This window comes from Lepidochelys olivacea, assembly GCF_965140295.1.
Source record: "Lepidochelys olivacea isolate rLepOli2 genome assembly, chromosome: 19".
Classification (NCBI taxonomy): Eukaryota; Metazoa; Chordata; order Testudines; family Cheloniidae; genus Lepidochelys; species Lepidochelys olivacea.
This window is the reverse complement of record NC_140429.1, coordinates 7,980,851-8,005,508: the sequence shown is the minus strand read 5'-3', so window position 1 is coordinate 8,005,508 and position 24,658 is coordinate 7,980,851. Positions and strand designations below refer to the sequence as shown.

The following is a 24,658-nucleotide window of genomic DNA, read 5'->3' as shown; positions in this document are numbered from 1 at the left end:
GAGTACTTAGAGACCAACAAATTTATCTGAGCCTAAGCTTTCGTGAGCTACAGTTCACTTCATCAAACGCATTATCCACTGAATGCATCTGATGAAGTGAGCTGTAGCTCACAAAGCTTAGGCTCAAATAAATTTGTTAGTCTCTAAGGTGCCACAAGTCCTCCTTTTCTTTTTACTGTAACAAGAGTGATCACTTAAAGTGAGCTATTACTAGCAGGATAGCGGGGCGGGGGGGCGAGGGGGAACCTTTTGTAGTTATAATCAAGGTTGGCCATTTCCAGCAGTTGACAAGAATGTCTGAGGAACAGTGGGTAGGAGAGGGGAATAAACATGGGGAAATAGTTTTACTTTGTGTAATGACCCATCCACTCCCAGTCTTTATTCAAGCCTAAGTTAATTGTATCCAGTTTGCAAATTAATTCCAATTCAACAGTCTCTCCTTGGAGTCTGTTTTTGAAGTTTTTTTATTGAAGAATTGCAACTTTTAGGTCTGTAACCGAGAGACCAAAGAGAGTGAAGTGTTCTCCAACTGGTTTTTGAATGTTATAATTCTTGACGTCTGATTTGTGTCCATTTATTCTTTTATGTAGAGACTGTCCAGTTTGACCAATGGACATGGCAGAGGGGCATTGCTGGCACATGATGGCATATATCACATTGGTAGATGTGCAGGTGAACGAGCCTCTGATAGAGTGGCTGATGTGATTAGGCTCTATGATGGTGTCCCCTGAATACATATGTGGACACAGTTGGCAATGGGCTTTGTTGCAAGGATAGGTTCCTGGGTTAGTGGTTCTGTTGTGTGGTGTGTGGTTGCTGATGAGTATTTGCTTCAGATTGGGGGGCTGTCTGTAAGCGAGGACTGGCCTGTCTCCCAAGGTCTGTGAGAGTGATGGGTCGTCCTTCAGGATAGATTGTAGATCCTTGATGATGTGTTGGAGAGGTTTTAGTTGGGGGCTGAAGGTGACGGCTAGTGGCGTTCTGTTGTTTTCTTTGTTGGGCCTGTCCTGTAGTAGGTGACTTCTGGGAACTCTTCTGGCTCTATCAATCTGTTTCTTCACTTCAGCAGGTGGGTATTGTAGTTGTAAGAATGCTTGATAGAGATCTTGTAGGTGTTTGTCTCTGTCTGAGGGGTTGGAGCAAATGCGGTCGTATCGTAGAGCCTCCAGCTTTCATCCAGACCACACCACACAATCCATTGTCTACAAGTCCTCCTTTTCTTTTTGCGAATACAGACTAACAAGGCTCTACTCTGAAACTTAACTAATCTATGTTCACTAGGGTGTTTTCTGTCTCCTGCCTTGGTTACACATTCTTCCCCTGGCAGCATGCCTTGGCATTTCACTGGAGAGCAGTGTCCTCTCTAGCCCAGTCCTGGATAGTTCCACCGCCAAAGGTTACATAGAACAGACGGCCAAAGAGATTTAGGGCCGCTGACACACAGAAGACATTCCTCCAGCCAGTCAGGAGGTCCTGGGGATACCAAACAAAGGGTAATTAGTATCTCCATTCTCTCTTATGGCCACAGGAGAGCACCTGGGGCTTGAACCACAGGCTTTCATTCACCTAAAGACTTGCAATGCCAGTTCCCTGTCTAGCTGTAGATTTAACTCCTCAGATTCCGCTTTCCTGGGCTCCGATATCGTTGCACTGCAGCGTGCTTGGGAATTATTTGCTTGCTAGGCTGAATTCAAGCAGCTCTGTCATCACTGCTACCAAGCTTTCCCTATTGTCCTGTTTGACAGCAGTCTCCCCGCCCCCCATCTGTAAGTAGATCCAGGTTGGAAGCCCATGTTGGGAGGAGTCCCTACTTCTTGGATCATAAAAGCTTCTTCTCCATGACTTAGGTACTTGCTGGACACATTTGACAATGTTGCTGCCTAGCACATGTGGATTGTTAGTCCCCCCCTGAAGCCAGTCTCCTGGGGTTTCAAGAGCTTAGCCAGGGCTATGTTTTGATTCAGTGGACAGAGACTATTCTTTGGCTATTCTGCTCTATTCAACTCCACTTTTTTTTTGAATATTTTTGCTTTAGGAGAAAAAGCCTCCAATAGGGCCATCCAGAGAAGCCCTGAATTACCTGGCTGGTGAGGAATCCAACTGCGGTGGGAGCAATTATTCCTGAGACTGTTCCGAGGGTGTTTGTGACTCCCAGCACAAACCCAGCGTATCTGGGGAGAAGGGAAGGGAAAATTTCCTGAGCAAGGCAAAGAGGGACTGGCAAGAAGAGAGAAAATTAGGTTTCAATTCCCTCTCTCCCAACCTCCTGGAGAGCTTCAAAGAGAACAAATGCCTCCTTAGCTTGCTCACTGCCTGCCCTGTTGACAGACAGTAAGAGCCTTTACCCACTGCTATAATTGGCTCTGAGCCTGCGCTTCTGTGCCTTGGTTTTGCCTGTCCGGCTTCAGATGCCACCAGCTGCAGAAGATCAGGGAGAGGAGAAGCAAAAGGCAGCTGAAGTAGCTGAGGGCTGAGATGATGGAGATGACATGGGCCAACGAACCAATTGGACCAGGAGATAGGAGGAAGGTCTGGTGGTCTCACCTGGGAGCAATGTCCATGTGCTTAGTGTAGAAACCGGCCCCGCACATGCTGATTACAGTCATGGACAATGTCAGAAAGACCACAGCTGCTGTGTAATCACAGCCGACGTAGGACACGGACACCAGGGAGATGGCTGGGAGCATCATCCCTAGGGAGAGGAGGGGACGTGGGTTATGTGGCTGACCGGGTGAAGGTTTGTTGAAAGAACCTGGAGGCAGGAGTCACCTGTCCTTACCCAGCACCGAGAAGAGCTTCCGAACTGTTGCTATGCTGAACACTTGCTTGGACAGGAGGAAGTCTGCCAGCACCCCCGACACGATGGTACACAGCCAGTTCCCAATGTAAGGAAGTGCAGCGAGGAGACCATTCTGTAGCGAGAAGGGTGAGAGACTTGCGATTGTGCACAGAGCAGCGAGAGGGACCCAACCATCACCAGATCTGGCTGGATGTGCTCAGAGGGGCTGGAAATCTCAGGACCGTAGGGACTGCCAGACTGGATTGGACCTGAGCTTCATCTAGCCCCATATCCTGTCTCTGACAGCAGCTAGCACCAACCGGCTGCTTTGGAGGAAGGTGAAAGTAACCTCCCAACCCCTAGTAGTCAGAAACTGACCTAAGCCCTGAAGCATGAGGTTTAACAGCCCTTCCAGAATTGCTTAGCATCAGCTTTTATCCCTCTGGATGTCCCCATTCAGGAGATAGACCGGCCTGGCTGTGAGCGATGGAGCCCCACAGCAGAGCTCACCTCGTTGATGTCAAAGCGGAGCACCTCGTGCATGTATGTTGGCATTGACGCCAGCAGCTTGAAGAACAGCCACTCGCTGCAGAAACAGGGGACTGCAATGGCCCAAAGAGGCAGCGATTTAATCATGGCCAGGAGTGGAAGGGACCGTCCGTGAGAGATGCCCTTGAAGGAAACGCACCAGTTAGTGCCCCTTTCGCGGGCTCCTTTTCCTCCTGGCTCTGTCAATGTCCCATAGGCAGGTGGTCTATTCTTTCCCTGGCCTCGCCACCTCCTCCCAGAGTTTTAGCTGCCTGCTCTGTGTTGATTCCTGGATCCCCCTGTAACCCCTCAACTCTCCCAGTTGTGCAGTCTCATATCTGACATTTCCCTGACCTGCCAGACACCTCCAATCCAACAGGCCGAGCGCCAGGCTCACATAAGAGCGCTGGGCTCCTGGTGCAGTGTGTAGAGTTGTACAGGCTAAAGTCAGGGCTGAATTTGACTCAATCTGTCAAAAGTTCTCGTCCTTCCTCTTAGACCCATTCCCCTCCTATGACGGTCCATGATCCAACTCATCCCTTCACCTCCAGCTCCCTTGACCTGGTCTGCTCCCTTCTCCCCTCACATCCAGCCCCCTGATAAATCCTTGTGCCTTTTCCTCAAGAATGCAACCTTCCCTCTTCATCCCTGCAGCTGACACTCTATCCATGCCTTGGGCATCTCTCAGCTCACCTGTGCAGTCTCCCACTCTGGGGCACACTCTGACACTCAGTCCAAAACACCACGGCTTAGGGCACCTTTCTCTCCTACAGTTCTTACCATCACCCTCCTCCTCAGACCCCTCTGCCACAAGTTCAAGCTCCTTGACCTCACCTCAGACTTCCCGCACAACCCAGTCCCGGCCTACATCTCCCGTTGTCTCTGACTCCTCCCACTGCTCCCTCTGTTTCTCCCAAGCTTCATCTCCTCCCACGTGGCTTCCAGTCTCCCACCACATGGAGCTGCCTCCCCCAGTTCATATGCCAAGAGACCTCCTTTGGCTTCAACAAATTCCTCCTTAAATACACGTTTCATGAACCACAGGCAGACCGATCTCCGCTCTGGCCCTGACTTTGGCCCCTTCCCATTGATCTCCTCTCTGATGTATCTCTATACCTATATTTGAACTAATCTGTAAGCTCCTTGGGGCAGGGCCCTCTTCTGCCACAGACATTTGCATGGCTCTGTAAATAACACACCCAGTGGAACCCTGAAGAAGGGCTTACTTGGAGACGGTCCCATTGTCCCAAGCTCTGTTCAAAGGTGGGGACTACAAGGAAAACTAGGTCAGAGTTAAAAGGCTTTCAAAGAACCTGATTGGCCAGGGATGACACAATGTACTCCTTCTCTCCAGCACTAATATGAGGGTGACATGCAGGATCTTCATAGACGAGAAGGAACCAGAACCCACACCAAACGCAGCCAATGCCACCTATGGAGAAGGGGAACAGTTCAATGGCTCCTGTCTCGGATCTTACTGCAGCACAGGTGCGCAGACACCAGCAGAGATGGGCAGGCAAGACACGGCAGCTCTGTGACAGACTGTCAGGTGTGAGGGTCTTGAAGGGAGGGGCAGGTTTGTTCTACTGACTCATGCTGGCAGACAGACCAGGTGGGGCTCTTTAGTGCCAATCCACGGTATAAAAGTGTGTGTGTCCCCCCTCTTAGGGGAAGGAGGAATTAGGCAGTTGAGGCAGGAGTTTTTGCCTTAACACCAAAGAGCTCAGGCTGTGGTTCATGTCTGGCTTTCCTTGGTGTGAGAATGAAGGAAGTGCTGGAAAGGAGGTGAATCTAGGGCACTGCCCCTCTATATGTGTGTGCTGTGGTGAGAGGGGAGCGGGCAATCTGCCCAGTCACAGACCCCTCAATATGACAGCGATGGTGCATTGCAAACACCATAGACAGAGAGACAGAGAACACTGAGGTTCAAGGCAGATCGAGGGGCTCTGCCGACTAACACATTATTGTACCTTATTGACGCCTATACTCTTATATTTAAAATGAAAGGTGCCAGCCCGACAGCCCTGAGAGTAGACACAGCTCGGGCAGCAGCAACACGAGCCTCTTTCACACTGCCCAGCCAACAGACCTCCATCATGAGCTGAAGGAGAAAGAGGGAAGTCCAGCCCTTCTGGCCATAGATGCCGATTGCAATGGTGGCCTCCCTGAAGGGGGACATTTCTATATTAGGAACTGGATTGAGAGCCCAGACTCCTCGCATAGAGGCAACGAGAAGACCTTCATATGCTTCGCTCTTGTGTGGCTTAACTTGCCAGTGAATCTGCTACAGTGGAAACCACAGCTACTCACCGAAGATGTAGAAGACGTAAGGCCACCCCACGTACTGGCAGATGATTCCAGCTGCAGGGAAGGTGACGAAGGTCCCAAAAGTGCATCCTAAGGAGCAGATTAAGAGGAGTTCAGAGCGAGGGGGTGATAAAGTGGTGGTCACAGAAGATGACCTGGGCTTCCCAGTGCTCACCCCACACCATCCTGTAGTAACCCTTCCAGCCTTATCAAGCCAGAACTGAGAAGACAGGGTGGAGGAGAAGGCAGAGGGGATAAAGGATGAAGAGAGTGGAATATTGTGTAGGAAAGGGAGAAACAGCAGTAGAGATGGATGTGCAGCCAACATTTCCTCATGAAGGACCTTCGGTCTAGACCAGGCCTGCACAACATGCGGCCCTCACGGGCTCACTGTGCGGCCCGCAGGGGGTGAGCAGGCAAGCGGCGGGGTCGTGAAGAGGCCAGTGGCTGGGGGCAGGTGAGCGGGTCGGGGGATGGCGAGCCGAGTGGGCGGGTAGTGGTGGCAATACCGGATTTACCATGGCACCACTGGCACCGGTCCCACGGGTCCAAAGGGGCCCTGGCCCGGCCCGCTCTTCTCCGTCCCCCTGCTCTCTCCTGTGGGGGCAGAAGTTGGATGCTGCCAGCAGCTGGGGCTCCTCCCCCGCTGCTTCCCCCAGCTTGCTACTTTCCCTCCCCTCCTCCTCTCCCTGCCCCCCGCTTGCCAGCAGGAGGGAGGGGAAAGAGCGGAGCCTCCACTCGCTGCTGGGGTGGCGGGGGGGGAGGAGGAGGAGAGGAAGAAGCGTGGCCTTGGGGAAGGGACTGGAATCGGGGCATACCCCCTCCAGCCCCTGCTGTGAGCACCCCCATGACCCCAGCCCACACCCCCAGCCCTCTGCCCACCCTGACCCCTGCACCCCCCTCACACCTCCCCTGCCTCGACCCCTGCACCCCCCACACCTCCCCTGCCCCGACTCCTGCACCCCCTCACACCCCCTACGCCTCCCCAGCCCAGTGTCCTGACTCCTGAACCCCTCTCATATACCCCCAGCCCTGACCCCTGCACCCCCTCACACCCCCAGCCCCCTGCACCTCCCACACCTCCCCGGTCTCCTGCCCTGACTCCTGTATCCCACCTCATGCTCCCCCCAGCCCCTGCCCTGACTCCTGAACCCCCCTCACACACACCCAGCCCCCTGCCCTGATCCCTTCCCCAATGGCCCCCGCCCCCAACCTTCCTTTCAGCCCACAGCTGTTTCGGTGGGGTGGCGCTGGGGAAGGAGGGTTTGTTTCCGCGGGGCGGGCTGTGCTGGGGGGGAGTGTTTCGGCGGGGTCGCGGGGTTTTGACCCTCAGCTGTTTTCTTAGGAGTAAAATGGCCCACGCCGCTTTACGAGTTGTGCAGGCCTGGTCTAGAACCTGAAGGTTTCTGCAACTCGTAGCCGCTTGTCTGGAGTGTGGCGCAGGGAAAGCAGGCATCAGGAGAGCTCTCCTTTACACAGGCGGGCGGGGGGGCTGGAACTACAGAAAAACTTGGTTTGGAAGCAAAGAGAGTCGCTCTCTCTTACCAGCAACAGCGAGCTGTATGAGCCTGCTGCGTTCCAAGGGGAGAGCCCATTTTGCCAAAAGCATGTATTGGGCTGGAAATATCACCCCCTGCCAAGGAAAACACAGGAGTGTGTGAGCACAGGGGGGAGTGGGAGCGATACCTGGTGGAAAGCATTAGCAGACCTCATGATCTTTCACTGCTATGACCCTTGCTCCCCCCTACCTCCACTTTGGTTTGTCATCAGCCCTTGCTTGTAAGCTCATTGGGGCGGAGACCTGACTAGTTAACTTCTTCTGCAATGTCATACATACAGATGGTGCTGCATACATAAACCCACAAGCCGCTGAAAGTCAAGAGCTTGAAAGGGAAGGCCCTACCTCTGCCATGCCCAGCAGTGCCTGCAGCCCAATGAGGTACACGGCTCCCAGGCCAGCTGCCAGTGGCACGAGGAGCATGAGAGCCGAGGTAGAGAGCAGCCCATAGCCCAACACTAGTTTCCCTCCGAACTGTCCCGACCAGTATCTGCCAAGGAGCTGGGTGAAGAGGTAGCCATAGAACAAGGCACTGAGGATGACGCCCTGGGTCTCAGCGCGCCAGTCGTACACGGGGGCCTGGAGGAGACAAAATTTGCTTGTGTCAAAAGGGGGAGACAAAACCGAGGACTGTCCCTTGAGGGGACATTGCAGCAGCTTTAAAACCTAGGCCCAAGGGAGAACTATTTTCACAGGCCTGGACTCCACTAGGAAGGGGTAAGTGGCTTGTATGAACAGACCTGTCACCAGTCAGGTGATCAGCGCTTTCCTAATTACACAGGCTCCTTTGTTTACACACGTGCAATGGATACAGCCCCAAAGCTCCTCTCTAAACAGTGCCTCGTTGCTGCCGAGTTGGTCCATAGTGCAAAGCCAAGGGGTAGAGCCAAGAGGCTGGTGAAAGGATCTGGCCCTGCCTGTACACTTACTCCTTGGGTGAATGCTCGGTGGGAGCCATTGGGCTGAGCGTGGGAGCAATTGGGACACACGTCTGTGGAGCTATTGGTCAGGCTGCCCGGGTTGGTGCCGTTCGTCATGGCTATGATGGTGATACTGAGATTGACCCGGAGCAAATACATCATGAAGAGGGAGAAGTGCAGGATGAGAACCAGGCTGTAGCGAGCTGAGCAGAGGCTTGGGGTGGAGAACAACCACAACAAGCCAGAGACGGTCAGTTAGGCTGCAGACTAACCCTGGAGGTGCCTCCTCACCCCTGGCTGTGAGGGATCTCCAGGCATTGGTGCTGGAACAGTTTTTGGAGTGGGGGTGCTGAGCTGCACCCCTCTTACCCTTGTCCGTGCCCCTCACCGCCCCCTAGAGCTGGGGCTGGGAGCTGGGTTGTGGCACTGAGCTGGCATCTCTGGTGTCCCGACTTTACCTACCCAGCTCCTGAAGAAACCCAAGAGCAGCTCAGGAAGGAGCACACACTTTCCTGAGCACAAAGGACTAATAACCCACTTTACCAGCACTAATCAATCCTCCCAAGCCCCTGGGGAGGGTGCTGAGTTTCACCATCCCCCTTCTACAGGGGGAAACTGAGGCACAGAGAGGGGACGTGACTTGCCCAAGAGCCAGAGCCAGAATTAGAACCTGGACGTTCCTGGGTCCCAGTCCCATGTTCGGAGCACTACATCACACCTCTCATTACCCTCAGGTAGATTTACCTTTCCCAAGTGACAACTGCTGGTTGAGCAGAGGGGCAGCATCTTCCTGATCTGACTCTGGACGGTCCTCAGTGCTTTGCTGCATTCTCTCCTGTAATCAAAGCTGATGCCCAGTCCTCCTCCCGGCAGTGTCTCCACAACTTCTGGAATAGACACCAGTGAACCGAAGGCACTGGGACCATCTCCTCTCTACCGACCTCCTGCAGTTCTTCCTACAATGCAATAAGTCCCATTGTGGGAATGCTGCAGGATTGTGGAATATGGATGCTATCCATCTAGTGCAAATGGGACACGTTTTAAGAACAATGTGATTTACAATGATATAAAACAACTTCTAGGTCCAGTCTTGTGTGGTCCTTCCTATTTTTGTCTTTGATCGTCACAGCCTCATAGTGGGATAGAGAGCTCTATTTTCAGCATAGGTGAAGGCTATTCCCTACTGCAGATATTCCTTCCTACTCAGAGAATAGCCTCCCTCCGCACCCACAACCTACCCTCACTCTGTATACTGTAAAATAATCCTTGTTCCAGAGGGCAGCTGCCAAGCCGAAACATTCTTTGACACTGAGAGACTGATGCATAGAGCTAAGCAGAGATCCTAGAAATCCGTTTGCCACAGAAAAAAACATGGAATTTGTGTTTTAACAGAGAATCTTTTTACATTTTGTGAAAAAATAAAAACATATACTGTGGGAACGCCGATTAACCAATCTAATTGAGCCTGGGGCAAAATCGGGTAATCAAAAAAATTGGATAATCAGGAGAGCAGGCAGGGCTCCGGCTGTCAGCCCTGGGCAGTGAGGCTCAGTCTGTTAGCTATCAAATTGTACATATATCAATAAAACATTGCGATCCACTGATACCTATATATTGGGGTGGCCAGCCTGAGCCTGAGAAGGAACCAGAATTTACCAATATGCATTGCCAAAGAGCCACAGGAACACATCAGCAGCCCCCTGTCAGCTTCAGCCAACCCCTTTGTTGATTTTAGCTCCCTGAAGCCAACCCTGTAAGCCATGTCATCAGTCGCCCCTCCCTCCGTCAGAGCAACGGCAGACAATCGTTCCACGCCTTTTTTCTGTGCGGACGCCATACCAAGGCAAGCATGGAGGCCGCTCAGCTCACTTTGGCAATTAGGAGCACATTCAACACCACACGCATTATCCAGCAGTATATGCAGCACCAGAACCTGGCAAAGCGATACCGGGCGAGGAGGCGACGTCAGCACGGTCACGTGAGTGATCAGGACATGGACACAGATTTCTCTGAAAGCATGGGCCCTGCCAATGCATGCATCATGATGCTAATGGGGCAGGTTCATGCTGTGGAACGCCGATTCTGGGCTCGGGAAACAAGCACAGACTGGTGGGACCGCATAGTGTTGCAGGTCTGGGACGATTCCCAGTGGCTGCGAAACTTTCGCATGCGTAAGGGCACTTTCATGGAACTTTGTGACTTGCTTTCCCCTGCCCTGAAGCGCATGAATACCAAGATGAGAGCAGCCCTCACAGTTGAGAAGCGAGTGGCGATAGCCCTGTGGAAGCTTGCAACGCCAGACAGCTACTGGTCAGTTGGGAATCAATTTGGAGTGGGCAAATCTACTGTTGGGGCTGCTGTGATGCAAGTAGCCCACGCAATCAAAGATCTGCTGATATCAAGGGTAGTGACCCTGGGAAATGTGCAGGTCATAGTGGATGGCTTTGCTGCAATGGGATTCCCTAACTGTGGTGGGGCCATAGACGGAACCCATATCCCTATCTTGGCACTGGAGCACCAAGCCGGCGAGTACATAAACTGCAAGGGGTACTTTTCAATAGTGCTGCAAGCTCTGGTGGATCACAAGGGACGTTTCACCAACATCAATGTGGGATGGCCGGGAAAGGTACATGACGCTCGCATCTTCAGGAACTCTGGTCTGTTTCAAAAGCTGCAGGAAGGGACTTTATTCCCAGACCAGAAAATAACTGTTGGGGATGTTGAAATGCCTATATGTATCCTTGGGGACCCAGCCTACTCCTTAATGCCATGGCTCATGAAGCCGTACACAGGCAGCCTGGACAGTAGTCAGGAGCTGTTCAACTACAGGCTGAGCAAGTGCAGAATGGTGGTAGAATGTGCATTTGGATGTTTAAAGGCGCACTGGCGCAGTTTACTGACTCACTTAGACCTCAGCGAAACCAATATTCCCACTGTCATTACTGCTTGCTGTGTGCTCCACAATATCTGTGAGAGTAAGGGGGAGACGTTTATGGCGGGGTGGGAGGTTGAGGCAAATCGCCTGGCTGCTGGTTACGCGCAGCCAGACACCAGGGCGGTTAGAAGAGCACAGGAGGGCGCGGTACGCATCAGAGAAGCTTTGAAAACCAGTTTCATGACTGGCCAGGCTACGGTGTGAAAGTTCTGTTTGTTTCTCCTTGATGAAACCCCCAGCCCCTTGGTTCACTCTACTTCCCTGTGAGCTAACCACCCTCCCCTCCTCCCTTCGATCACCGCTTGCAGAGGCAATAAAGTCATTGTTGCTTCACATTCATGCATTCTTTATTCATTCATCACACAAATAGGGGGATGACTACCAAGGTAGCCCAGGAGGGGTGGTGGAGAAGGGAAGGAAAATGCCACACAGCACTTTAAAAGTTTACAACTTTAAAATTTATTGAATGCCAGCCTTCTTTTTTTTGGGTAATCCTCTGTGGCGGAGTGGCTGGTTGGCCGGTGGCCCCCCCACTGCGTTCTTGGGCGTCTGGGTGTGGAGGCTATGGAACTTGGGGAGGAGCGTGGTTGGTTACACAGGGGCTGTAGTGGCAGTCTGTGCTTCAGCTGCCTTTGCTGCAGCTCAATCATACACTGGAGCATACTGGTTTGGTCCTCCAGCAGCCTCAGCCTTGAATCCTGCCTCCTCTCATCACGCTGCCGCCACATTTGAGCTTCAGCCCTGTCTTCAGCCCGCCACTTACTCTCTTCAGCCCGCCACCTCTCCTCCCGGTCATTTTGTGCTTTCCTGCACTCTGACATTATTTGCCTCCATGCATTCGTCTGTGCTCTGTCAGTGCGGGAGGACAGCATGAGCTCGGAGAACATTTCATCTCGAGTGCGTTTTTTTTTCTTTCTAATCTTCACTAGCCTCTGGGAAGGAGAAGATCCTGTGATCATTGAAACACATGCAGCTGATGGAGAAAAAAAAAAGGTATTTAAAAAGACATTTTATAAAACAGTGGCTACACTCTTTCAGGGTAAACCTTGCTGTTAACATTACATACATAGCACATGTGCTTTCGTTACAAGGTCGCATTTTGCCTCCCCCCACCACGTGGCTACCCCCTCAACCCTCCCCCCTCCCCGTGGCTAACAGCGGGGAACATTTCTGTTTAGCCACAGGCAAACAGCCCAGCAGGAACGGGCTCCTCTGAGTGTCCCCTGAAGAAAAGCACTCTATTTCAACCAGGTGACCATGAATTATATCTCACTCTCCTGAGGATAACACAGAGAGATAAAGAACGGATGTTGTTTGAACGCCAGCAAACATACACTGCAATGCTTTGTTGTACAATGATTCCTGAGTACGTGTTACTGGCCTGGAGTGGTAAAGTGTCCTACCATGAAGGACGCAATAAGGCTGCCCTCCCCAGAAACCTTTTGCAAAGGCTTTGGGAGTACATCTAGGAGAGCCGCGAATGCCAGGGCAAAGTAATCCTTTCACATGCTTGCTTTTAAACCATGTATAGTATTTTAAAAGGTTCACTCACCGGAGGTCCCTTCTCCGCCTGCCGGGTCCAGGAAGCAGCCTTGGGTGGGTTCAGGGGGTACTGGCTCCAGGTCCAAGGTGAGAAACAGTTCCTGGCTGTCGGGAAAACCGGTTTCTCCGCTTGCTTGCTGTGAGCTATCTACAACCTCATCATCATCATCATCATCATTATCTTCTTCGTCCCCAAAACCTGCTTCCGTGTTGCCTCCATATCCATTGAAGGAGTCAAATAACACGGCTGGGGTAGTGGTGGCTGAACCCCCTAAAATGGCATGCAGCTCATCATAGAAGCGGCATGTTTGGGGCTCTGACCCAGAGCGGCCGTTCGCCTCTCTGGTTTTCTGGTAGGCTTGCCTCAGCTCCTTAAGTTTCACGCAGCACTGCTTCGGATCCCTGTTATGGCCTCTGTCCTTCATGCCCTGGGAGATTTTGACAAAGGTTTTGGCATTTCGAAAACTGGAACGGAGTTCTGATAGCACAGATTCCTCTCCCCAAACAGCGATCAGATCCCGTACCTCCTGTTCGGTCCATGCTGGAGCTCTTTTGCGACTCTGGGACTCCATCATGTCACCTCTGCTGATGAGCTCTGCATGGTCACCTGCAGCTTGCCAAGCTGGCCAGACAGGAAATGAGATTCAAAAGTTCGCGGTTCTTTTCCTGTCTACCTGGCCAGTGCATCTGAGTTGAGAGTGCTGTCCAGAGCAGTCACAATGGAGCACTCTGGGATAGCTCCCGGAGGCCAATACCGTCGAATTGTGTCCACAGTACCCCAAATTCGAGCTGGCAAGGCCGATTTAAGCGCTAATCCACTTGTCAGGGGTGGAGTAAGGAAATCGATTTTAAGAGCCCTTTAAGTCGAAATAAAGGGCTTCATCGTGTGGATGGGTGCAGGTTTACATCGATTTAACGCTGCTAAATTCGACCTAAAGTCCTAGTGTAGACCAGGGCTAAATCAATAGGTGATTCAGACTTTTACAGAAGTGGAAATAGCGTTGGGGTTGGGCAGGGTCACGCAATGGGATGGGGGGCCTGGTCTGTATTAGGGCTGGAATCCCAGCAATCCCTCAACGGCCTTTTTACTCACCTGTAGGTGCCCTCCCTTGGCCAGGGGCTGAATTCACCCTGGTACTGACCTGCCCATCTTCTCCTGGTGATACATTACTCTGAAATCAAAAGGCACTTTCTCTTATCTTGCTGTCAAATCACAGTGAGGACACCCCCTGCCCCCATGGTCACTGCAGCCCCCTCTCCCCATGGCTCTATCATCCCCCATCTCCCCTCACCATCCCCTGTGACTTCTGCAGCCCCCTCCCCCCATGGCTCTATCATCTCCGTCTCCCCTCATCACCTCCTCTGACCCCTGCAGCCCCCTCTCCCCATGGCTCTACCATCCCGCATAGCTCCATCACCTCCTCTGACCTCCACAGCCCCCTCCCGCATGGCTCTATCATCCCCTGTCTCCCCTCATCATCCCCTGTGACTTCGGCAGCCCCCTCTCCCCATGGCTCTATCACCCCACTGGCTCCCACTGCCTCATCAACCCCTGTGACCCCTGCAGCCTCCTCTCCCCATGGCTGTATCATCTCCCCATTGCTCCCATCACCTCCTCTGACCTCTGCAGCCCCTCCCCCCATGGCTCTATCATCTCCCCATTGCTCCCATCACCTCCTCTGACCTCTGCAGCCCCTCCCCCCATGGCTCTATCATCTCCTCATTGCTCCCATCACCTCCTCTGACCTCTGCAGCCCCCTCCCCCCATGGCTCTATCACCCCACTGCCCCATCAATCCCTGTGACCCCTACAGCCCCCTCCCCCCATGGCTCTATTACCCTCTGACCCCCATTGCCCCTACAGCCCCTCCCCCATGGCTCCATCATCTCCCCTTTCCTCCCATGATCCTCTGTGACCCCTCCCCCACGGCTCTATCATCTCCCCCGCCCCAGGCCAGGGCGCGCCTCCACAACCCGCCTCCTCCCAGCTGCCCCGCCCACCGGGTCATGTGACAATCCAAGATGGCGGCGCTCAGGTTCCTGCCGGCGGCGCTGCTGCTCGCCTGCCTGCTGCTCGGCGGGCGCTGCTCGGGGCGGCGCGCGGGCCCGGTGCCCCTGGTCATGTGGCACGGGATGGGTGAGCGCTGGGGCGGGGCCGCCGCGGGGCTGGTGGTCCCGTCCCGTCCCCCCCCGCGAGCTGCAATCGGGGGCGCTGCGGGGCCGGGTTGTGGGTCTGTTGCTGCCCCGCCAAGGGCGGGGCGCGGGGTGTCAGCCCCAGGGCTGCAAAGGGAGCGGCTGGGGGCCCTTGTCTGACCAGCCTCCCCGCTCTTATTCCCCCTCCCGCGGGAGCGGTGTTTCCCCGCCCCAAGAGCCTCCCGGGCCGCCTTTCTCTGCTTCCTCTCTCACTTCTCTAATGCCCGCTGCTGGTTTAGCTGCCGGTGCGCAGAGCCTGCTTGCCTTGGGAGATCATGGGATCTCCGCTCTCACAGGGCGAGGGTGGAAAGCAGGTTATTAGCCAGTGTGCCCACAGGTTCAAACCAGCAGCTCCGCTCCCTGCCCTAGGGACTTCACTCTTGGCCACGTTTCAGATTGTCTGTAATAAAAGAAAACAACCACCCACATTCATCAGGGGATTCTCATTGGACCGCCAGGAGGGTGATACCGCAGTGCAGGGAACACCCTTTCCTTGTGAAATGGGGGATGGAAGAAAGCGAAGTAGTGATAGATGTGTGGGAAGTTGGACTGCGAATGAAGGATCAAGGTGGCTTCTAAAGCGTTAAACTACTCTGATGCCCAGCGTCCTTTGGGAGAGTTCCCTACTCAGTTATCTTCTATCTGAGGCCCTGTCTACATTATGAATCACATTTAAACATGGTTGTGATCCAGGAATGTTCTTTTTGCCTGCTATTGCACCACAACATGTTTCACAAACCAGTTTGAACATGGTTATGTTTTGTAGCCCTGGCAGGATTTTAAATAAACACTTCGATAGCTCGTTTACAAATATCGTTATCCCCGCTTTTCAGATGGCGAAACTGAGACAGAGAGATCACAGAATCATAGAATATAAGGGTTGGAAGGGACCTCAGGAGGTCATCTTGTCCAACCCCCTGCTCAAAGCAGGACCAATCCCCAATTTTTGCCCCTGGTCCCTAAATGGCCCCCTCAAGGATTGAAAGCTTGGACCACTAGACTATGCCTCTGGAAGTGTCTGGGCCAAAGATACCACAAAAAGATATTCCTGTGGGAGCAGGGTCCTGAACTTTCTAGCTTCGTGTATAGACTGTTTTGTATTCAAATGATTATTCAGTCAAAATGAAAAGCATTGGCAGCAAAGAATTTCCCTAAGGATGGGAATAAGGGAAAGGCATGGAAGGCTGGGTGAGAATTCAGTGTCCATGCTGGCTTTAATATTTTGGTAGTCAGTCAATGTCATGAACTTGTTATAAGCAAGAAAGTGAAAGGCGGCTGAAACCAGGAAGTGCATTCAAATGGTTCATTTACAGAGGCTTTGTGCAATGAGTGTGAACATTTGCTGCTCTGACACTTGAAAAAATACATGCTGCTTGCCCGGGTGAGGTTGGAAGTTTGGTATTCAGAACCTCAGCCATCCAGTGTGCGATGGTTTTATATTTGATGAAAATTTCCCTTATCCTTTTTGCAGGAGACAGCTGCTGTAACCCTGGAAGCATGGGATACATTAAAAAAATAGTGGAAAACAAAATACCAGGAATTTACGTTCTGTCGCTACAGATTGGAAACAACTTGGTAGAGGTAAAGTCACAGTTATCCGATGTAAAGCTTCTGCTTTCATTGAGTATTACTGGTTAGTGATCACTGTGCAGACTCTTAAAGGTGCTGTAAATAATTTACAGTCTCTGCTTTTGACGTAGATCCCTAAAGACACAGGCAGAGCTTTCACTATTCCCTTTTGACTGTATCAAACATTTTTGTCTTGGAGAAACTGACTAAGTCTAGTTAATCACATGTTGAGGAAAACTTGGGATGTGACAAATCCCTGATTCAAACTGGATTCATACCCAAATCCACTGATAAGTGTTTTGAAACCTCTACAGCACGGGTGGGCAAACTACGGTCTGTGGGCCGCATCCGGCCCGCCAGATGTTTTAATCCAGCCCTTGAGAGCCTGCTGGGGAGTGCAGTCTGGGACTTGCCCCTCTCCTGCGCTCCAGCTGATGAACAGGGTCGGGGGCCGCTCCACGTGGCTCCCAGAAACAGCGGCATGTGCTCCCTCCAACGCCTGTGCATAGAGGCAGCCAGGGGACTCCGCTCCACATGTGCTGCCCACACAGCTCCCATTGGCCAGGAACCATGGCCAATGGGAGCTGCAGGGGCGGCACCTGCGGACAGGGCAATGTGCAGCAGAGCTGCCTGGCTATGCCTCTGCGTAAGAGCCGGAGGGGAGGACATGCTGCTGCTTCTGGGAGCTGCTTGAGGTAAGTGCCACCTGCAACCCTGAGCCACCCCTCCACATCCCAACCCCCTGCCCCAGCCCTCATCCCCCTCCTGCCCTCCAAACCCCTCTGTCCCAGCCCAGAGCACCCTCCTGCACCCCAAACCCCACATCCCCAGTCCCACAGCCGCTGCCCCATCCTGGAGCCCCTTCCTACACCTTGAACTCCTCATTTCTGGCCCCACCCTGGAGCCCACATCCCTAGCCAGAGCCCCAACCCCACTTTCATGAGCATTCATGGCCTGCCATACAATTTCTATACCCAGATGTGGCCCTTGGCCAAAAAGTTTGCCCACCCCTACTCTACAGATATTAGCTATGTGATGAGGTCCCATGCTTTTTAAGGGAGATATTTGTCCCTTCCTGTTTATTAAGCTAAGTGCATGTTCTTATTTAAACTCATTTTATATTGCATTTTACTTGTATAACATAGATATAGCCTGGCTCCTGCACACCTGTATTGTTGACTGTGTGCTATATGGCCAAGAGGCGTACATTACTAGCTGCGTATTAGAGGATAGTTCTAGTAATAGCTATCACAATAATGGGTGACATGTCTTGTTACCTGGATTCATAGAGGGTGCAGGTAAACCTTGACTTTGTGGAAGTCCAGGGAGGATCCAAATTTTAATAAAGGCAGGAGAAATAGGATGGCTTACAGTTGGGCTGGGAGTTCACAAAGGGAGTCTTATAAAATTGGGGCCTACCTATAACTCATGGAATTTGAGAAATCTTAGTCCCTATTGAAGAACTAGAAGATTAAAATTAACCTGTTAGCTCATTGTAAAGATAATTTGCCCATCTGTTCCTCTGGCTTATTCCCCAGGATATGGAGAACAGCTACTTCATGAATGTGAACAAACAGGTGACGCTGGTTTGTGACAAACTCGCTAAGGACCCTCACTTGCAAGGAGGCTACAATTCTATGGGATTCTCCCAGGGAGGCCAGTTCCTGTACGTTTACAGTTGGATTTTATTTATTTATTTATTTATGGGCAAATGTTTTAGGTTACAGGAGTTCAGGTGGGAATCTCCCTCTCTCCCCAGCACCTCCCATAGGGTTCAAAATAAAATGTAAATAAGTGTTCTCTGGGCTCGAGGGTGACATTTGTTTTAAAATGCTTTATTCTTATGAGTCTTTCTAAGAACTGTACAATTATAAACTAATCCTCACAACACCTTTGTTACACAGATAAGATTTCTTCAGAGGGGGAAACCAAGGCACAGAGCGGTTCAGGGTAATATTTTCAAAAGCGCTTAAGTCCCATTGATGGGACTTCGGATAACATTTTAAAAGTCCCTAACTATTTTAAAGCTGGTCGCAGACAGAGCTTGAATATGGTTATTTAAAGTGCTATATACAAATAGCCTAGGATCTGTATAGGAGGGGGAAGCTAAACTCTTTCTCTTTTCCCCAGGAGGGCAGTGGCACAGAGATGTCCTTCTCCTCCAATGTTCAATTTGATTTCCATTGGGGGGCAGCACCAAGGTAACTCCCTCTTTGGTTTCTAGAGTCCTCCAAGTCATCCCTGCTTCCTAAACGCTCATGTAGTGAATGGAAGGGGAGCTTCTGGTGGGATAAAACAACCCCTCTTTCCCTGCCACCAAAAGCCCCCCCCAGAAAGCCTCTTTTTGACCTACTTTCATTTGAAATAAAGTGACTGGATGCTTTTGCCTGTCTCCTTTTTCCTGATTGGATTTGATCACTAAGTGAGTGCTTGTTGTGTTCTGGAGGCCTTTCCTTTTATCTGAATGACCATCTTCTCCATAATGATGCCCCCTGCTGGTCAGCTAAAGAACATTCTCAGTTCTCTCTCCATGTAATAGTGCCTTGGGGGCAGGCTGTCTGTAATGGGATTATAGGATTAGAGACCTCTGGATTCCTTGGAGTAAGTCCAGTTGCTGTGTCAGGAGGAGGTGGTTCTTCATTTGTGGTTCCAGTTCAATGGCTTTCAGTGCTGACCACTGAATGGAGATGCACATCTTGTTGCCCCAGGTGTGTTTGGCTTTCCACGCTGTCCTGGGGAGAAGTCCCGCATCTGTGACTGGCTCCGAAAGCTGCTGGACCTTGGCGTCTACACGAAGATGGTTCAGGAGCGGTGAGTATGTTCAGCGGGGGACTACGCAGACTGCAAAGGCTGAGGCAAGATGCCCCTTTGGCCTGTGTGTTTCCAGTGTGAGCTTTATTCTCTCTCTCATCCAGCCTAGTGCAGGCAGAATACTGGCATGACCCCATGAAGGAGGAAGAGTACCAGAAAAACAGCATCTTCCTGGCTGACATCAATCAGGAGAAGGTAAGGACGGATGCCATGCTTACAGCTCTGAGCCTAGCTTGGTATTTGGGATGGCTATACAATGGGGATAAGTGACATCAGCATAGGACGTTGATGTCGGTGTTGGGATTAGGATGTGGGGGTTCCTGATTCCCAATCATGCATTCCTAGCATCATCTTGTGCATCTGCCCTGACTAGCCCTAGACCAAGTGAGATCATAGGCTGTCCTTTCCCCGATGGGGAGGGAAGTAGGCACTGTGGTGGCTGGGTCAGCAGCCTGGCGTGCTGAGAGCAACAGCCCAGCTTCAATGTGTAACAAGTGTGCCACCTGTCTGACAAAGTTTGCGGCTGCCCCCATCTCAGTGAGGCTCCAAGCTGCCTTATTACTGAGAAGATTCTATTGTTTTTCTTCGGGCATCTTTCCCAGGGCAACAACGAGACCTACAAGAAAAACTTGATGGCTTTGAAAAAGTTTGTGATGGTGAAATTTCTCAATGACACGATGGTAGACCCTCCAGCTTCAGAGGTGAGGAACTCCTCCAGGTGCTTGGGATAAGGAGACTGGAGCTTTCATTTGCTAATGTCTTTGTCTAGTTTTATGAATGGTGCCCAACTTTGAATACAAATCCAGGATGCTGGAACCAAAATTGGATCCACTAATGTAGGTCCAGCCAGTTTCGCAAATAAATTGGGGAAAAGAAAATCAGAAAAGGGAAGGGAAAATGGTCTCAGTGCGGTCAGGATGCTCCAAACTTTGTAGGTGGCTGTAGAAGATCTCTGGCAGACCTCCTCAGGGAGAGAAATTCTTCAGACGGGATCTTTGCACCAAAAAGTCCCTGTGATGATCCAGATCTGTTAGAACCACTGTGTGGAGATCAGACAACCTGACTGGTGATAACTGCCTTGGATAGCTATGGTGGGAGGAGAGTTGCTCAAATACATCATGATCTAGATTAAGACTGCCTTATATTAGATTAAGCACAGATGAGGGTTGCAGTGAACTGTCTTCTAGCACCTTTAACTTCACCCTACCATGACTCTGAAAGAATACTGTTCGTTTAGGGGTCAGACACAAGGTGGTGGTGTTGGAATGTACAGTACCTGATCTTTTATGTAAGTCTAAGGATGAGCATTTCATGCTCTGAAGAGTTGCAGTTATCTATGAGATGCTAGGTAAGGACAGTATTGGCACTCAAACTTCAACTGGTTTTGGAAATCAAGGGTTTTTCAGATGTTCAAGTTTCTGTCCTGTCCTTTGATAGGGCTCTCTGGGGTTTATTCAATCTGAAGAAGTCATTGGTGGATTCAAGTGGGGGCAAGGACCTCCAGCCAGAGCTCCATCTCTTCCTCAGTCAGAGGAACAGTCTGCCCAGCAATAGGCCTCAGTAATAAGATGCAGAATAAGCTCGTTTCTACAACAGCTATGTTTTTCTTCTATAGTGGTTTGGATATTATAGAAGTGGGCAAGCCAAGGAGACCATCCCCCTGCAGGAGACCTCGCTGTACAAAGAGGTAAATAGCTTGATCTTCTATGGAAGAATCTGCTGTCTCCATATGGTTGCAAATTTTGGTTGGACACTCCTGGAGGTTTCATCACATGACATCACATTTTTAATTAAAGATTAATCTTTAATTCCTGGAGTCTCGGCAACTCTGTCTCCACTGTAAGTAGCTTAAACTCTCCCCAGGAATCTTGGCAGGGTTCCACCATCTAGCTTCTCCCTCTCGTTAGAGAGATCGCATTTTGTATGTGAACTTAGTTCCCATGAAAGGAAAAGGCTGGATCTGCTGATTAACCACGAGAAAGATGCGCTTATTCTCCCAACAAGCACTATTTTCCCTGTTGAACAGATAGTGAACTGAGGAGCCTCAATACCTCAGGGTCCCACAGAAATCTGTGCCAGGGCAGAGAATTGAACTTGGGTCTCCTGAATTATAGGCCAACACACTGACCTAGCCTCTCTCCTCCAGTCTCTGCTGGAGATAACTTAGCTAAAAAGTACTTCTACAGAGCAAAGTTAGGCCTTTGGAATGAGCCAGGCTGCACCAGATGAGGGTTTGTTTATTTATTTAAGAGAGTCCCTGGTGTTCATACTTCACTTTGTATGGCCTGCACAATTTCTTCATCCTACACCATGTTAAAACTGCTAGCTACCCCCCGTATGCAGTGTGCTTAATGCTGATCTTGTTTACACTGCTCTATATCAGGAGTAACTCCATTGAAGCTAAAAACCTATCTAAAAGTGGAACAAACACTATCAGCCCATTACAGCCTCATGCACACATTGGCCTGCTGGGTTGCCTCTCCCTTTGGGTGTGAGATCCTTTGTAAGTGGGGGAAATGCATGAATGCTTCACTGCAGCAACCCATGAACCTGGCCCATGGCCTTCGCAACAGGATGCGGGGGACTGTTGTGAGAGCCCTTGATAAAACATGGCGCTGCACCCTCAGCCTAGCAGGTAGTTTTGAGGAGGGGAAGACCTGTTTCCTGGGGCCTGTCCTAGTCCAGCTTTCATTGCACTTATATAGTTCCCTTCTTTTTACATAAGCTGTTGAAAGCTCGTGCTTCTCACAGGAGCATGTGCACTATTTTCCTAGCCAGGCAGTTGGATTGTGCTGTGAAATTCCCCCATGCAAAGGGAAGGGTTATTTCCATACAGCCTACACTCCAAGGGCTGTTGTAACTGACCCACGCTTATTCTCCAACAAAACATTGGTCTGTTCTATTGCCGAATAGAGTAAAGGGCTCCCCTGCCTGGTAATGATGATGAGGGGGAGGGGACAGCACTTGAATTCCAGAAAGAGACAAGGGGAACTTTTGTAAATAACTGATGGCCGAAAGTGAGAAAATAGAGTGGATCCTAATGGAAGATACGGGGGGATCCACGCTAGTTGTAGACAGTGGTGGTGGTGTTAGAATTAAAGGGTCAAGAACAGGAGGGCCTGGGTCTGTTATTAGCTATTACTCTTGTACAGGGGTGGCCAAACCATGGTTTGTGAGACACATGTGACTCTTTTACAGTTAAAGAGTGACTTGCAGAGCCCCCCATTCTCTACCTACCAGACTGGGGCAGGGGGAGCTCGGGACCTCTGCCTTGCAACAGGGTGGTGGGATAGGGGCTTCTGTCCCATCGGTGCACCTGCCAGAGCTCAGGGCTTCAGCAGGAGAGAGTCTGAAGCCCTGAGCTCTGGCAGGTGTGCCCCCGGCTCTCAAACTTCTGAAGATTGTTGTATGCAGCTCAGAGGATCAGTACGTTTGGCCAGCCCTGCTCTTTTATTTCTGTATCACTTAATCTTTTCTTCCAAAAGTTAAATGGGAGGCACCCTAGCTACACTGAACCAATCTGAACTTAAGTCCCCATCAGAGAGAGACGGTGGATGAAGTAATATCTTTTACTGGACCAACTTCTGCTGATGAAAGAGAGAAGCTTTTGAGCTACACGTAGAACTGAAGGAGAACTCTGCGTAGCTCAAAAGCTTCTCTCTTTCATGAGCAGAAGCTGTTCCACTAAAATATCATTTCATCCATCTTGTCTTTAATATCCTGGGACCAACATGGCTACAATACTGCAAACCACCACTTAAGTCCCCATGAAAGTCAATGGCACTAAGGCGCTTTGGAAAGTTATTTAAGCATCATAGGTAGCCTACTTTCATGCTGGTTGTCTTCTCTTGTAGGATCAGCTGGGGCTGCAGCAGATGGACAAGGCAGGAAAGCTGGTATTCCTGTCTGTGGCAGGAGATCACCTTCACTTTTCTGAAGAGTGGTTCTATACAAACATCATCCCCTTGCTAAACTGAAGCCGATGTGTGTCAGCAGCCTGACAAGAGAAGGTGACTTCGTCAGACCAAGCTCCTGATACAAGGCTGAGGAAGTCACCCTGTCAAGTTCTAACTTGGATCCACTTGCTGTAGCTAACAAACTAAGCTGCCACTTACTGTGTAGCAGCACATTCTCCATACAAACCTGCTGCAGCATCGTATCAGAGCTAACCAAGTATTTAAGGGCATATTAGTCTGCTGGTTGTTGCCAGAGAGTATATGAGAAGTGGCACGGATTAAATTTAAATCTACTAAAATTTAATATGCTATTATGGTATAGCATATGGTCCCAACCCAGACTAGGTTTTGGTGTTAGCAAGTTTTGTATGGTTTTCAAACAAGCTAATGTAATTGCACCAGTTGCTTGCTGGAGCATAGTTCAGTAGTTTTCAAACTTTTTTTTTCTGATGACCCAGTTGAAGAAAATTGTTGATGCCTGTGATGCAATTGAGCTGGGGATGAGGGGTTTGGGGAGTGGGAAGGGGCTCAAGGCTGGGGCAGAGGGTTGGAGTGGGGGAGGTGAGGGCTGTGATGTGGGGCCAGGAATGAGGGGCTCTGGGCTGGGGCAGGGGCAGGGAGTTCAGGGTGCAGGAGGGGGTCAGGACTCTGGGCTAGGGTCCAGTCTCTGGCATGGGGATGAGGGGTTTTGGGGGGCTGGGGCAGGAGATTGGGTTGTGGGCTTACCTCTGGTGGCTCCCTGTCAGTGGCACAGCTGGGGTGCAGAGGCAGGTCTCCTGCCTGTCCTGGCACCATGGACTGTGCTGCACCCTGAAAGTGGCCGGCAGCAGGTCTGGCTCTTAAAGGCATGCAAGCAGCTCCACACAGCTCTTGCTTGCAGGCACCAGCTCCCATTGGCCTGGAACCAGCCAATGGGAGTGCAGAACTGGTGCTCAGGGTGGGGCAGCATACAGAGGCCTGTGGCCCCCCCAGCCTAGGAACTGGACCTGCCACTGGCCACAGCACCATGGCAGACTCAGAACAGGTAGGGACTACGAGTTTTTACTGGCTGGCCACCAGGGTCCCTGGGTGCTGAGCCAGGTGCCCCAGTACTGGGTCATGACCCAAAGTTTGAAAACCACTGGCATAGTTTAACAGCTGAGCCATTTGAGACTGGGTAGTCTCAGTTTTAACAGAGCTATGTTCTAACCACATTTCCTGACCCTCTGGCAGGATACTTAGGTTAATACTAATAAGCATAACTAGTTTAGATAAGGTCCACAGAGTGAGGACGACCACCACTTAGATTTAAGGATGTTTGTAGGGATAGGGGAGAAGACAAGGTTACAGCTGGGGGAAGGGGTGCTGGCTCATGGGAGGGAGTGGGTTATGGATTAAGTTTTCAAGGGTTATTAAAAGCTTTTTGATAGTTGTCAGCTGACTAGCTACTGTTTTGCACTGATTCAATGTCGATTCTCTTTATTAAAGAATGTTTTACAGCTGTCTAATGAGCTAAAGGATAACCTCTCTTACTGCCATACCCATGACAGATTCCCTTCCTCAGCAAGGGTGCTGGCAGCAT

General features: G+C 51.0%; 3 protein-coding genes across 3 annotated transcripts; 1 reads left to right on the top strand and 2 right to left on the bottom strand.

Moving 5' to 3' along the window:
* Window positions 1-503: 503 nt before the first annotated feature.
* On the bottom strand, window positions 504-14,704 carry LOC311533233 (sodium-dependent phosphate transport protein 3-like). The gene is made up of 13 exons (XM_084652486.1): window positions 14,570-14,704; window positions 13,663-13,741; window positions 8,837-9,048; window positions 8,102-8,307; window positions 7,518-7,751; window positions 7,160-7,247; window positions 5,618-5,704; window positions 4,621-4,739; window positions 3,290-3,451; window positions 2,780-2,912; window positions 2,545-2,692; window positions 2,081-2,171; window positions 504-1,473 (listed from the first exon to the last, which is right to left on the bottom strand). Exons 3-13 carry the CDS (start codon window positions 8,919-8,921, stop codon window positions 1,342-1,344), a joined length of 1,485 nt encoding a protein of 494 aa, XP_084508612.1. The 5' UTR covers window positions 8,922-9,048; window positions 13,663-13,741; window positions 14,570-14,704; the 3' UTR covers window positions 504-1,341.
* Window positions 11,432-13,083, bottom strand: LOC311533234 (uncharacterized protein). The gene is made up of 2 exons (XM_084652487.1): window positions 12,580-13,083; window positions 11,432-12,000 (listed from the first exon to the last, which is right to left on the bottom strand). Exons 1-2 carry the CDS (start codon window positions 12,992-12,994, stop codon window positions 11,480-11,482), a joined length of 936 nt encoding a protein of 311 aa, XP_084508613.1. The 5' UTR covers window positions 12,995-13,083; the 3' UTR covers window positions 11,432-11,479.
* On the top strand, window positions 14,572-24,599 carry PPT1 (palmitoyl-protein thioesterase 1). Its single transcript, XM_084652488.1, has 9 exons — window positions 14,572-14,705; window positions 16,233-16,342; window positions 17,869-17,996; window positions 18,461-18,531; window positions 19,039-19,141; window positions 19,246-19,336; window positions 19,744-19,842; window positions 20,757-20,828; window positions 22,996-24,599. The coding sequence occupies exons 1-9, from the start codon at window positions 14,591-14,593 to the stop codon at window positions 23,116-23,118; spliced, it is 912 nt and encodes a 303-aa protein (XP_084508614.1). The 5' UTR covers window positions 14,572-14,590; the 3' UTR covers window positions 23,119-24,599.
* The last annotated feature ends 59 nt before the right edge of the window (window positions 24,600-24,658 follow it).

Coding starts and splice junctions, on each gene's coding strand:
- LOC311533234 (XM_084652487.1), bottom strand. CDS start 12,994: ATGAAGGACAGAGGCCATAACAGGGATCCGAAGCAGTGCTGCGTGAAA. Junction 12,001..12,579: donor AGGCGGAGAAGGGACCTCCG/GTGAGTGAACCT, acceptor TTTCTCCATCAG/CTGCATGTGTTTCAATGATC.
- PPT1 (XM_084652488.1), top strand. CDS start 14,591: ATGGCGGCGCTCAGGTTCCTGCCGGCGGCGCTGCTGCTCGCCTGCCTG. Junction 14,706..16,232: donor GGTCATGTGGCACGGGATGG/GTGAGCGCTGGG, acceptor TCCTTTTTGCAG/GAGACAGCTGCTGTAACCCT. Junction 20,829..22,995: donor AGACCTCGCTGTACAAAGAG/GTAAATAGCTTG, acceptor CTTCTCTTGTAG/GATCAGCTGGGGCTGCAGCA.
- LOC311533233 (XM_084652486.1), bottom strand. CDS start 8,921: ATGCAGCAAAGCACTGAGGACCGTCCAGAGTCAGATCAGGAAGATGCT. Junction 4,740..5,617: donor TTACGTCTTCTACATCTTCG/GTGAGTAGCTGT, acceptor CCTTCTCCATAG/GTGGCATTGGCTGCGTTTGG. Junction 2,913..3,289: donor TCCGCTTTGACATCAACGAG/GTGAGCTCTGCT, acceptor TTCTCGCTACAG/AATGGTCTCCTCGCTGCACT.